The sequence below is a fragment of the Electrona antarctica genome, assembly GCF_951216825.1.
Source record: "Electrona antarctica genome assembly, chromosome: 24".
Lineage (NCBI taxonomy): Eukaryota > Metazoa > Chordata > Actinopteri > Myctophiformes > Myctophidae > Electrona > Electrona antarctica.
The window spans coordinates 31,658,845-31,672,437 of NC_136803.1; the positions used below are offsets into that span (position 1 = coordinate 31,658,845).

At 46.1% G+C, this 13,593-nt stretch overlaps 1 protein-coding gene across 1 annotated transcript in view; it reads left to right on the top strand.

The window, feature by feature from the left end:
• agap1 (ArfGAP with GTPase domain, ankyrin repeat and PH domain 1) overlaps nt 1-13,593 on the top strand; it is a 148,191-nt gene that overhangs the window by 115,720 nt on the left and 18,878 nt on the right. The window contains exons 7-9 of the mRNA XM_079495921.1: nt 7,461-7,615; nt 9,367-9,457; nt 9,925-10,147. Coding sequence (XP_079352047.1) covers nt 7,461-7,615; nt 9,367-9,457; nt 9,925-10,147 — 469 coding nt within the window. The remainder of the gene's footprint in view (nt 1-7,460; nt 7,616-9,366; nt 9,458-9,924; nt 10,148-13,593) is intronic.

The following is a 13,593-nucleotide window of genomic DNA, read 5'->3' on the forward strand; positions in this document are numbered from 1 at the left end:
ATCCCTCCCTCCCTCCCACAGCCCCCGTGACCCAAATAAATAAATAAATAAAGGATGAAAAGACACACACATTTCTTATTTTTTGAGGTTCAGGAACAATCGGGACCCGCGATATTTTCCAGGTTATTAATGTTGTAAAAGGCTGCGAATAATACAGAGAGTAATGACCTGTGTCGCCAAGCAATACTGTGTGCGGTGACATTTAAGGCTTTTAATTTGTGTTCCGGCAGGTCTCCCACCCCCCCTCCCTCCCCCCTCGCACCTCCCCTCTGATTGCACCAAGGGAGGCCTGGCCGGGACCTTCCGCACACGCTCGCGCACACACACACACACATACACACACACACACACACACACACACACACACACACGCACGCATGCACACAGAGTGGCAAGTGTACGCATACACTGAACACCCATGCCTGAATTCAATGACGCACATGCACGCACCACGCACATACACGCATATACAAAGACGCACGCACACATGTAAATATGCATGCATTGCATATATGGTATGTTTTATCGATACATGCAGATGCACATATCTATATATATATATATATATATATATATATATATATATACATACACACAGGTATACCTGCATGCAATACATACACACAGGTATACCTGCATGCAATTGCACGCACGTGCAATGCCATGAATACGTGTGTGGTGTGTGTGCCCCCCAGACACGGGTTGATAATCCCGTATTATGCATCTCTTCAGCTTCAACACGCGCATACACACACACACACATGCACACGCACTCACGCACTCACACAGAGACGCCCTCCCGTTGCTTGTAAATGCTGTAGATGTGGGTATGTAGTGTTTTTGCTGTTAAAGGTTGCAGGTGTCAGAGTTCACAAATTGCCTTGCTGTGCCCCCCCCCCAACCCCCGATCGCTGCTTGAATGTCGCCCACAGTAGCCAGGAGCACTGGCAGTAATTACCAGTAGTGTCAGGGTGACTGACGCTCTGTGTGTGTGTGTGTGTGTGTGTGTGTGTGTGTGTGTGTGTGTGTGTGTGTGTGTGTGTGTGTGTGTGTGTGTGTGTGTGTGTGTGTGTGTGTGTGTGTGTGTGTGTGTGTGTGTGTGTGTGTGTGTGTGTGTGTGTGCTTAATGCATGTGTTTGCATAATACACGTGTTGTCAACTAATTGTATGCATATTTGAAGTCACTGGCTGCAATAATGGCATAGTTTGGTAGTAATATATAGTAAGTAAGAAGTGCGTGCGTGTGCGCGTTTAGGCATGTGTGCGTGTCTACAAGTTCACACGTCTCCATTAGTATATATTTTCAGGTAAGAGGCTGCAGATATGAGTACCTTTTGCGTGTGTGGTATGCTCTTAACCCAATTTGACCTGAGATCAGATTCTAAAAATGTCTTCTACATCCTGACAGCTTTCTGAAAAAGCTATGTTTCTATGTCAGTCGTTCTTCGGTTTTTCAAAAATAGCAGACCTACAAGCTCGTAGCGCGCCACTCGGTGGCGCGCTACGAGCTTGTAGGTCTGCTATTTTTCAATAGCTAAAGCATAACATAATGCTAACACCAAAAAGGGATTCCCGCCAGAATGGGTTAAACTAAACCCTGTGGCATCTCTCTCTGTCAAGTGGAAACCTCATATGTCCAAAACTGTTACTTCAATCAGGATTCAACTTTAAAAAAACGGCAAAAGTAGCAGATCTGCACGCTCAAAATGTACGTGCTTGGAGCGTGCCGATCTGCTACCTCTGATGCTTTGAGGTTTTCGCCCAAACGGCAGCGATATACTTCATCACGTCACGAGGAATATAATGGCTTGCCGATAACAGGGACGAACGCCACTGCTGAGGGTGGTTCATCAGAGCCTCGCGGACATCATATTTCTATTATTGCCATTGACAAACTCTTGAGTAGTAGTTTAACCCATTTAGGCCTGACATCAACATTTAAAACAGTTTTCTGAAATACCTATGTTCCTATATCAGTGCAGTGGTGCTCAATATTTCATGTCAAGGACCCCCAGAATTATCTGTATTTGGTTGCGGACCCCCATCTGAAAATATGTTGTTCCAGGGACCCCCCGGACCCCCCCCCCCCCCCCGCAGAAGCAAATATTTGAGTTAAAAACATTCGCTCTGAAAGAATATATATTCAAAGATTTGCGCCACATTTTCACGATTTTTCAAAAATTGCAGACCTACAAGCTCGTAGCGCGGCACTCGGTGCCGCGCTATGAGCTTGTAGATCTGCTATTTTTCAATAGCTAAAGCACAACATAATGCTTAGAACACCAAAAGGGGTTCCCGCCCAAAATGGATTAAAAGATGGATTCTATTCTTTGGCGTATAACGCGTCGAGGCTTCCTGCAAGCTTTGCATGGCGGAGCGTGATGCGTTTAGATAGATGTGCGCTGGCATTATTAGGTTGATTGTTGCGACTGGAGGGCGAGTTGATTGCAACACGCTAATGCCCTCCTCAATTTCATTTCTGCTCTCATTAAATGGCTCGTGAGTTTGTTGCGTCCGCATGCGTGTCTGTCTGTGTGCGTGCGTGTGCGTGCGTGCGTGTGTGTGTATGTGTGAGCGCGCGCGTGTCAAGTGGGTGGCGTGAAGCAGCGTTTAAGACTAGGAAACGGCATTTAATTTGCGCCGCCGTCGAGGCGGACCTCTTTCTGGATTGTTGGTTTCCATAATTGTCAAACAGACCCCCCCCCCCACACACACACACACACACACACTCCCCCCGACACCAGAGAATCATGGGAATTTAATTATGATGGGAACATTGTTTCCCGGGACCCCAGGGGGGCTCAGCCTACGCAGGATGGGTGGGCCAGCCCCCCTCGAGTGTCTGCAACCAAAGAGACAGACAGGCACAGACACACGCGAGACCTCCCATGCACACACACACACACACACACACACACACACACACACACACACAATAGCATGCATACATGCGCGCACACTCATAGTACACACGTGGCATTCAGCAAATAACCTTTGCATTCCTCCATCACGTTGTTTTGCTGTGTATTTTCTCTGCTATGTTATTGCCATATTCACCCTTGGTGCAAACCCCTGGTTAATGCCTTGCTCCGTTATGTTGAGTGCGTGCCTTGTGAGTTCAATGACGCATTGGTTCTCAACCATTTTGTTTTTTGCACCAGGGACTGCTTGAAAAATCCCGACTGACCACTTTGGCCTTGGACGTGTATAGGCGTCCTTTTTGTTTTTTGATTGATTGATTGATTGATTGATTAAAGTAGAATTTCTGTACATTACAGTACTATTTCAAGCACAACTCAATACACAAATCACACCCGTGTGAACTCCCCCCTGCCCCTCTCTCTCTCTCTCTCTCTCTCTCTCTCTCTCTCTCTCTCTCTCTCTCTCTCACATTAGCAGGCAACAGTGCAGCACTATCTCTCTCTCTCTGTTTCTGGCACAACAGCGCCACTTTTGCCCCTACTGGTACTCTAAACATAGTCACATAGTCCCATAGTGACATTGCTGTTCCTTGGAGTGGTTGCACCACTCAAAAACTGTTAACAGTGAGTGGACGACCCAATAAAGCACTACACTTGTTTACAAGAGGGTCCACCTTGTTCAATTTATCATAGGCCTCTATGGCCTATGATAAATTGGCCTTGGCCGTTGGCCTCTCCTTCTGCAATGTACTCCTTGTTGATTTGCGCATGGTGCGCACTGCCGTTCACTTCCTGGTTTGCGGCTCGAAAAGAATGGCTCGTATCTCCTTATCTAGGGGAACTCTCCATGGTTTTGACCAGATGGGCAAATGTTCTGTCTTCATTTCTGACTTCAGCATGCCTCTCGTTTGGCATATTAACCCATTTTTACCTGGGAACGATTCTACAAAATGTCTTCCAAATCCTGACTGATCATGTCAGTGGTTTTCAAACTATTTCATGTCAAGGAGCCCCAGAATCATATTGTATTTGGCCGCCGACCCCCATCTGGAAATATGTTGTTCCAGGGACCCCCCAGAAGCAAAGATTTGAGTTAAAAATGTTCGCTCTGAAATTAAAAGATTTGCGCCATATTTTCACGATTTTTCAAAAATAGCAGATCTACAAGCTTGTGAGCTTGTAGAGCTTGTAGGGGGGGGGCTTTTCAGAGTAAAATCTGCCATATCTGCTGGGGCACTCTAGTGCTCTTATTTTGAAAACCTCTGGCACATAATGTGTCTACACGGCAGCCGTTTAAATGGTCATTATTTTATCGTTAAAATCATAGTTTTATTTATTTTATGTTATTTGGGGGTCTCACTATACAATATCCTCACGGCCCGCCAGTGGGCCCCGCCCCCCCGCGGGTTTGAGGTTCACCGCCTCAGTTTGAAGTCAGTAATTGGTTGAATTAAGCTCTCAATAGAAGGCACGGTAATCTGATCCGGGGTCAGTCTATGTTAGAGTGTATACGTGCTGCAGGTGCTCTGCGTTTCTGGTGTGGTAGTGTAGTTAAGACAGTCAGCAATTTGATGGTTGTTTTGGTTCGAGCACTTGAACCCATAAAGGCATTTAAGCATTATGTTATACTTTCGCTATTGAAAAATCTAGCAGATCTACAAGCTCATAGGTGCCACGTTATTGAGCTTGTAGATCTGCTATTTATCTGCTATCTATTCTTTCAGAGCGAACGTTTTTAACTCAAATCTTTGCTTCTGGGGGGTCCCTGGAACACCATATTTTCAGATGGGGCTCGGCTGCCAATTACATATATTCTTGGGGGTCCTTGACATGAAAATGTTTGAGAACGACTGACATAGAAACATAGGTTTTTCAGAAAACTGTCAGGATTTAGAAGTCATTTGTAGAATCCTCCTCAGGTCTAAATGGGTTAACCCCAGCGTCCCTTTTCTTGGGCAAACATTTGCCGAACATAGCCGATCTTTTCCGGCTAAGATATTTTGTGTAGTGGGTGTAGTTAGTCAGATTCAGACATAGAACATAGCTCTTTTCAGGTCACTGCATCCCGAGTGTCCAGAGTCTCCAGACTATAAGACTCTGCAAATTTGAATCACACATTTCACACCACCTACTGTATAATAGGAATGTGGTTCAAAGCGTATTCTCAAAAATCTTGTTGCTGTTCTGACATCCCCTGCAAAAAGAGAGCAGCGAAAAGAGTACATACTGTATACATACACAGTACATAGAAATAAACAATATTACAAACAAAAATGTTTACAAAACAAATGGTTGTTTAAAGGCATCGACTGACTTGCATTTTTTTTAATAACAGTCGTAAGTAATTCCAGAGAGTAGCGGGAATAGCCACCGCAAAAGCTTGATCACTTTTTGTTGTCTGCTTCGTTGCAGGCTTCATGCGCAGCAGCCATATTATCCGCTCGGGTTTTCATTCTCCATTCATGAAAACCTTTTGCTGCATGGCCCAAAAGGCAGAGAACAACAAACACATGCTCCACAGGTGCACGCATGTCCGACACGGGCAGATAAAACGTTGGCTTATTTTATTTGTAACTGTTTGCAGTTACAAACCTCGGTTCGTAGAGTTTAACGATGGGATTTGCATCTCTTTTTGTCATCTTGATCTTGTTGTTGAAGTATAGTATAGTATAGTTTCGTACCATTTTAGGAAGAACCGTTGCTTTGCGAGAGTTTTTACTCGTGACGGAGTTGTTTCTAAACATTGCGGTATTGCTACTTTGTTTTACTTGAAGCAGGTGCGCTGCGTTGAGATGATGTGAGTGAGTGAGCGCAGCGCTCTGGCAGCAGGTCAGGAGCACAGAGGAGGCCTGTCTGTTGGTCTGCCTCGCTGCCTGAGGCTGACCTCTGAGGATGAAGTAATGATGGCCACCGCACCGCGCCCCCCCAGAGGGGGGTCATCCCCCTCGTTTTACTAAAGTGTAACCAGAAACATGTTGTTAGTGTGGTTAGTTGGTGATGATGAGGAGGATGATGATAGGGAATCGATGTCAGAGTCTCTTGGAACCATCTCAAATATCTCCACCTCCCTCTCTCTCTCTCTCTCTCTCTCTCTCTCTCTCTCTCTCTCTCTCTCTCTCTCTCTCTCTCTCTCTTACTCTCTCTCTCTCTCTCTCCCCCCCCCACACCTCCCAGCCATGCCCTCACGTCACCTCCGCAAATCTTGGGTAACAACTTCCAAATGTGCCTCAACCCGCGCGCGCGCACACACGTGCACAACTGCGCACACACAAACACACACACACGCGCACGCTGCAATCATTTAATCTACAATCAGGTGTCCGAGAAGTGGTTTGGCATCAAAATAATGTCCTGAAACACGTGCCACACAAATGCACGCACTTACGCACACTCAGACTCGCTCACAAGCCCTAATTGTCCCCTGATTGACCTATTAACCTCTGAAGGGGGTTGTGGGTAATGGAACCGTGTGTGTGTGTGTGTGTGTGCGTGTGCGTGTGTGTGTGCAGAAGGCTGTGATTGTAATAATGTGTGTCCTCTGTCTGTCTCTCACACACACACACACACACACACACACACACACACACCCCAGTGATAAGAGGGGCTGGGGGTGGGGGGGTCCTCGGGTGGGGATGTGGAGGTTAAATAGAAGGATATCCTGGCCTGGGGGGTCGTCGAGGACAGAGCTTCTCATACATGTCCGTAAGGAACCCCCAAATTGATCTTTATTAGGCCACGGACCTCCATCTGAAAAGAGTTTGTGCACCCCCCCAAAAGAATGTTATGTTCAACATTACTCCAAGTGCTAAAGTAGAGGTGTGTGTGCGTGCGTGTGCGTGTGCGTGTGCGTGTGTGTGTGTGTGTGTGTGTGTGTGTGTGTGTGTGTGTGGGGGGGGTGTTATCAAAGTGTAAAGCAAAGCAGCTTGCAACATATTGTTCAATCTCCTCCATTATAGGCAGTTAAGTCGGTCTATTTGGATTTACTTTGGGTGTTGGTAATATGACAGACTGAAGTAACCAATGTTGGCTGTTCATGCGTGTTGCCTATATTCTGTACATTTAGGGCTTGTTTGGACTCAAGCACATGATGTTTCAAGTGTGTGGGATATCAGAAGCAACTGAAAATATTTGTGCCCTTGATAATGTATTTTAAGAATGTGGACTCAAATAAAGAAATTGAAGTGTGTGTGTGTGTGTGTGTGTGTGGGGGGGGGGTTATTGTGGATGAACGTTTGTGCGACTCGTCAATTTTAACACCCTTTCAACCTGGTATCCCTATGTTGTCATTATAGGTAAAAGATTAATACAACTAATAATAATAATAATAAAACAACATTCTCAAAAACAGCCAAACTGCAAGTTAACTACGCGACGCATTGTGAGATCATAGTTCATTTGTGCGGCGACTATTTGTGTCTGATTAAAACTTAACTCTCGCTCTCTCCCATTCTCTCTCCTCTCCTCTCCTCTCCTCTCCTCTCCTCTCCTCTCCTCTCCTCTCCTCTCCTCTCCTCTCCTCTCCTCTCCTCTCCTCTGCAGAACAAGAGGAGAACTTTGAGTTCACCATCGTGTCGCTGACGGGCCAGACGTGGCACTTTGAGGCCACGTCGTACGAGGAGCGCGACCACTGGGTGGCCGCGGTGGAGAGCCAGATCCTGGCCAGCCTGCAGTCCTGCGAGAGCAGCAAGAACAAGGTGACCACAAACAACATCCATTCAATCCATCCATTATTGGGTTTATCCCATTTTGGGGCCCCTTTTGGTGTTTGAAGCATTATGTTATCCTTTTAGCTATTGAAAAATAGCACATCTACAAGCTTGTAGGTCTGCTATTTTTGAAAATTCGTGAAAATGTACCTCAAATCTTTGAATATATATTATTACAGAGTGAACATTTTAACAAAAAAAAAACAAATCTGAAATGACACGGATGCTTTCCAATGGGATCAAAGCTATTGAAAAATAGCAAATCACCTTGTGACGTGTTGTGAGCTTGTAGACCTGCTATTTTTGCTACTTTTGTGTATAATGAAGTAGGCATTCGGTTACGGGGGAAAAAAACATAAATATGTTGATACGAGGTTTCTGGCCGACATTAATGACATAATCAATTCATCCATCCATCTGCCATCAGTCAATGACTTTTACATGCTAAATTAACAGCTTATCTGACACGCACAGACACACACACACACACACACACACACACACAGAGACATACACTAAACTGTTCTTAATCGAGTCAACATCACACATGTACGTGCACACACACACACCCACATACACGCACAAACACATTTGCCCGCATTCTCAGATACATAACAGATACATACCACCCGCTTTAGTCTAACCTGGCATGGTCGTGAAATGCTTGCGCACGCATGCACGCACGCACGCACGCACGCATATTCACGCGCACATCTCTCTCTTTCGCGCTCTTTCTCATTCACACACTCACGCACTTGGCATGCAGGTAATTACAAATGGCAATTACTGTTAACTCAAATATGGTCTGAGTGTTGCCATTTGCCACCTGCGCACACACACACACACACACACACACACACACTGTGTTTATGCCCCGGGCCCCTGCTCACCACCCCCCACCCCCCATTCCATTTGTTTTCTGTGTTCTTCTGTCCTTCATACCCCTACATCAATAGCTTTAGCTGGAAACACCAATAACTGATGTGGATTTGAGACCATTATGCCTCTGTACACACACTCAAACACACACACACACACTTGCATGTGTGTGTGCGCGCATGCATCATGTTCTGTGTGTGTGCGTGCGTGCGTGCGCGCGTGCGTGCGTGCGTGCGCGCGTGCACACACCGCACACACACATGCGCACGCACACAAACACACAGTAAAAAGTGTAGAAATGGGAGAAAAAAAGTTCCCTTCCGGTTCCCTTTGCATTTTCTCCGAGTTACAAATGGATAAATAACAGATTTCTACTGTTTGTGTGTGTGTGTGTGTGTGTGTGTGAGAGAGAGAGAGAGAGAGGGAGAAAGAGAGAGGGAGTGAGTGTGCATACGCACCAGAGTGTGATTACTACCTGCATAGATTGCATACTGTATTGCAATCTATTCATATTCATGCACATGGAAAAGGGGCATATTTGTGCGTGTGTTTGTGTGTGTGTTCATCAAGCCATTCATACCCAAATCCAGTACATGCGTTGATATGTCGAGATATGTAACATGCATGTTGGTTTCTTTGTGTGTGTACTGTATGCATAACACACAAATGTGTCTGAACTATGTTGATGAATTGAATGCACAGGACCACAATGGTCCCCGAGACTTTTTTTGTGTCATCCTTTTAACCTTAATGTCTGACTGTACCATGTGCTGTTTACATGATTTCACTAATAATGTATTAAAGCAATCAAGCAATCAATCAATCTAACTAATACGTGTATGTATTTGTGCTCTCCGCAGTCTCGTCTGACCAGCCAATCAGAGGCCATGGCTCTGCAGACGGTCAGGAGCATACGAGGGAACTCGCGCTGCGCCGACTGCGAAACACAAAGTACGTAACGTCGTCTGCATAGCATCTGTCTTTATGAAGTTCAGGAATAAGGTTAGATTTAGACATAGCTTTACTGAGGTTACGTTTAGAAATAAGGTTAGATTTAGGCATCATACTGTACTGATGGGAGTTCCACTCGATGGAACTCCCATCGAGTGGGTGGAGTGCTACAAATACCTTGGTTTCCGTTTGGAAATTTCATATAGATTCTTTGTGCAAAAAGCTTAAATTCATTTTAGGCTTCTTCTACAGATTGAAGGCTTGTTTTGCTTGTTCAGCTCGCGAAAAACTGGTCACTGGTCTAAAAATTGATCAATGTCACCATGGTCCACATACTGTAGTGTTTTTTGTTTGTTTTTTTCAAAAGAGAGGGCAAGGGCAAGTGGTGCTCTAGCACCCCCTAGTGTCTATCTGTGCACGCCACTGTATCCAACCTGTCCGTCCCGTCTCTGCTTGCCCCGCTGCAGACCCGGACTGGGCCAGTCTGAACCTGGGCGCTCTGATCTGCATTGAGTGTTCGGGGATCCACCGGAACCTGGGCACGCACCTGTCCAGGGTGCGCTCCCTGGACCTGGACGAGTGGCCCCTGGAGCTCATCAAGGTGATGTCGGCCATCGGCAACGAGCTGGCCAACAGCGTGTGGGAGGCCAACACCCAGGGGAATCCCAAGCCCGCGCCCGACGCCACCAGGTAGGAACTCTTCTTTCTTAACACACACTTCTAGGTCTAGGAGGTGATACGGGGGACAGAATGGAACAAATATCATGGTGTATTTTTTTTTCTTTTTTACATTTTTATCCCACGATTTTGTAACCCGTTTTTTCAACCCCTGTGTCAATTATCTAATGTGATCCTGGGCTCTACTACACACCCTCCGCCAACCTGGGGAGAGCAACGGACTGGAACTCATGCTTCCTTCATGCATTGAGTGTCCAAGTCGCTCCTTTACACCTGACAGGGGGAGGTGTTTCCCTGGTGGGGCGTAGCGCGTGGAAGGAACACGTTATTCCAAGGGATGTTTTTCAGTAAATGTGGTCATATTAGGGGCTTGTGTGTTTGTGTGTGCCTCGGCGGAGCGGGCGGTATCATATCTGCTATCTGCGTGGCGGTTGAATGGGACACACAAAGGATTGCCACGTGTGTGCGTGTATGATTCTAAGTGTTGGTGTTCCTTGGAAAGCCTTCGTAAAACAAATTACAGACGACTGTCTTCACGTGAATATCGACACCTCCCCCCCTACCCGCATTAGTCAACACAGTACCTTATAATAAGCACGCACGCACACACGCACGCACACACACACACACACACACACACAGTTTGACTTTTTTGCGTTCATGTATTCATTTGTATACTCCCAGAGCTAAATTTACTGTGTGTGTGTGTGTGTGTGTGTGTGTGTGTGTGTGTGTGTGTGTGTGTGTGTGTGTGTGTGTGTGTGTGTGTGTGTGTGTGTGTGTGTGTGTGTGTGTGTGTGTGTGTGTGTGTGTGTGTGTGTGTGTGTGTGTGTGTGTGTGTGTGTGTGTGAGATAGTATAGATTGGTCATTAGCCCTCCATGGATGAGCATCGGTGTATTCATTGTAGCGATCATGTAACCATTTATCTATCTGTGTGTGTGTGTGTGTGTGTGTGTGTGTGTGTGTCAGAAACGCGGCTCCCTTCTTCAGTAGAGAAGGGAGATTAAACAACTCGTCAATATTATCTCAATTAACCCCCATGCTCTCTCTCTCTCTCTCTCTCTCTCTCTCTCTCTCTCTCTCCTGTCAATACTACTTACCAAGTCATTTCTTAAGTGTCCTGTCTCTCCATTTATCTCCCTCTTCTCTCTCTCTACCTCCCTTTTCCTCTCTTTGTCCATCCTTGTCTCTCTCTTCTCTCTCTCTCTCTCTGTCTCTCTCTCTCTCTCTCTCTCTCTCTCTCTCTCTCTCTCTCTCTCTCTCTCTCTCTCTCTCTCTCTCTCTCTCTCTCTCTCTCTCTCTCTCTCTCTCTCTCTCTCTCTCTCTCTCTCACACACACACACACGGGCCAGGCGTGTGGGCGTTCTTTATGACAGCTTTATGGAGACTCAGTGATGTTGTGTGAATTGATGGTGTGTACAAGTGTGTGTGCGTGCGTGCGTGCGTGCGCGCGCGCGGGGAAAGATCTCCACCTCCTTAAACTACACTTAACCATGTGAGGCTTCAGTGAACTCCCCACTGTCTGAGTAGGACACTCACTACCTAATGTGTCATTATGTGTGTGTGTGTGTGTGTGTGTGTGTGTGTGTGTGTGTGTGTGCGTGCGTGCGCATGGGTGTGTGTGTCAGAGAGTCTCTGCATTTACATATCGTTGCTGTCGTGGCAGAAACCTCAGATCTCCATATTTTAACTAGTTGTTCCGATACCTGTATCGGTTACTCGGGCCGATACCACCCTCAAGTACTCGTACTCGGTACTCGGTACCGGCCCCGATATACTCGAGTATACCCGAGTACCAAAACCATCCAATTGACACTAGGCTGAACGAATGCAACGGGTAGCAAGTCTGACCCAACACTGCAGCAAAATCGCTGAAACAAAATGGTATCGGGACAAGAGTCTAGTTTTAACATCCCTATAGTTAACCCATTCTGGGCGGGAACCCCTTTTGGTGTTTTAAACATTATGTTGTAATTTAGCTATTGAAAAATAGCAGACCTACAAGTTAATGAGCTTGTAGATCTGCTATTTTTTGAAAAATCGTTAAAATGTGCCTCAAATCTTTTAGAAAATTGTCATGATTTAGAACACTTTTATTTTAAATTTCAACGTCAGGCCTGAATGGGTTAATCACATAACACAGCGCTTTGAGCTTGTAAATCAGCTACTTCTGCTGCCTTTTGAATTTGAATGAATCCTGAACAGTAACAGTGTGTTTTAACAACGGGAGAACAACGGTGAGTGTCAAATAAAGCTCTTCCGGAAGATTCGTCTGGCTGTTACAAACAGTCTTGGACATGTGAGGTTTCCTACCTGATAGAGACAGATATGTATAGGAAGAGCGGGCAGCTGTGTGTAATGCATTCTGCCATGAGATGGATGTGTGTTTGTGCACGCACGGCTGCACACGTGCGTGCATCTATGCACGCATGCCTTCCTGTGTGTGTGTGTGTGTGTGTGTGTGTGTGTGTGTGTGTGTGTGCGTGTGCGTGTGCGTGTGCGCACGCATGGACATTTGCTCCAGTTACTGTCTGTTTTAACCCATTTTGACCTGAGATCAGATTCTAAAAAAGTCTTCTACATCCTGACAGTTTTCTGAAAAAGCAGTCGTTCTTCGATTATTCAAAAATAGCAGACCTACATGCTCATAGCGCGCCACTCGGTGGCGCGCTATGAGCATGTAGATCTGCTATTTTTCAATAGCTAAAGCATATCATAATGCTAACACCAAAAGGGGTTCCCGCCCAGAATGGGTTAATTGCCTCTTCATTACGCTTTTCATGTTCATTATTTGCCTTGAGTTTGAGGCCTGTTATTCTTAACGTCTATGAGACGGAGTGATGCTTGTTATCGTGAAGAACATGAAGACCATGAAGGATTGTACGGGGGTGTCCCGAGTCCCGACACACTTTTTTCGTTTCCGATCCGATAACACAATTTCTGTGTTAGCCGATACCGAATACCGATACCAGAGAATAATATTTATAACTAGAAAAAGTGCCCCTCGGGGCACAGGTCTCCACCAGGCCAGGTCAGGTTGTGGCCTCCTGGTGGCGCTATAATAGGCCAATGTGAAAAGGGTGCCATTTTTTTTTTCAAAAAATTAGGAAACCCCAAAATGAAGGAATATTTACTTCACGACGTCAGAGAGAGAGGCGGAGGGGGGGGAGAGCTGTGTTGTGGAGGTGCTGCTGTGTGGTCAGATGAGGAGGAGGAGGAGGAGGAGGGGGGCTGATGGATGCTCGCGCGCCGTGCCTCCCTCATGCTCTCTCAGCTGAGTAATAGAGCCCCCAAATTTCATTTAGCAAGCGGCTGATTTAATGATCCGAGGGGTAATTAATGGCCTGATTATCTTAATGTTAAATATGACCAGCAGCAATTATAGTGACCTCCGTTGGCCAAGGTCTGGAACCTACACAGCACCTCCCAATTACACTGCTCTGAGAGAGAGAGAGAG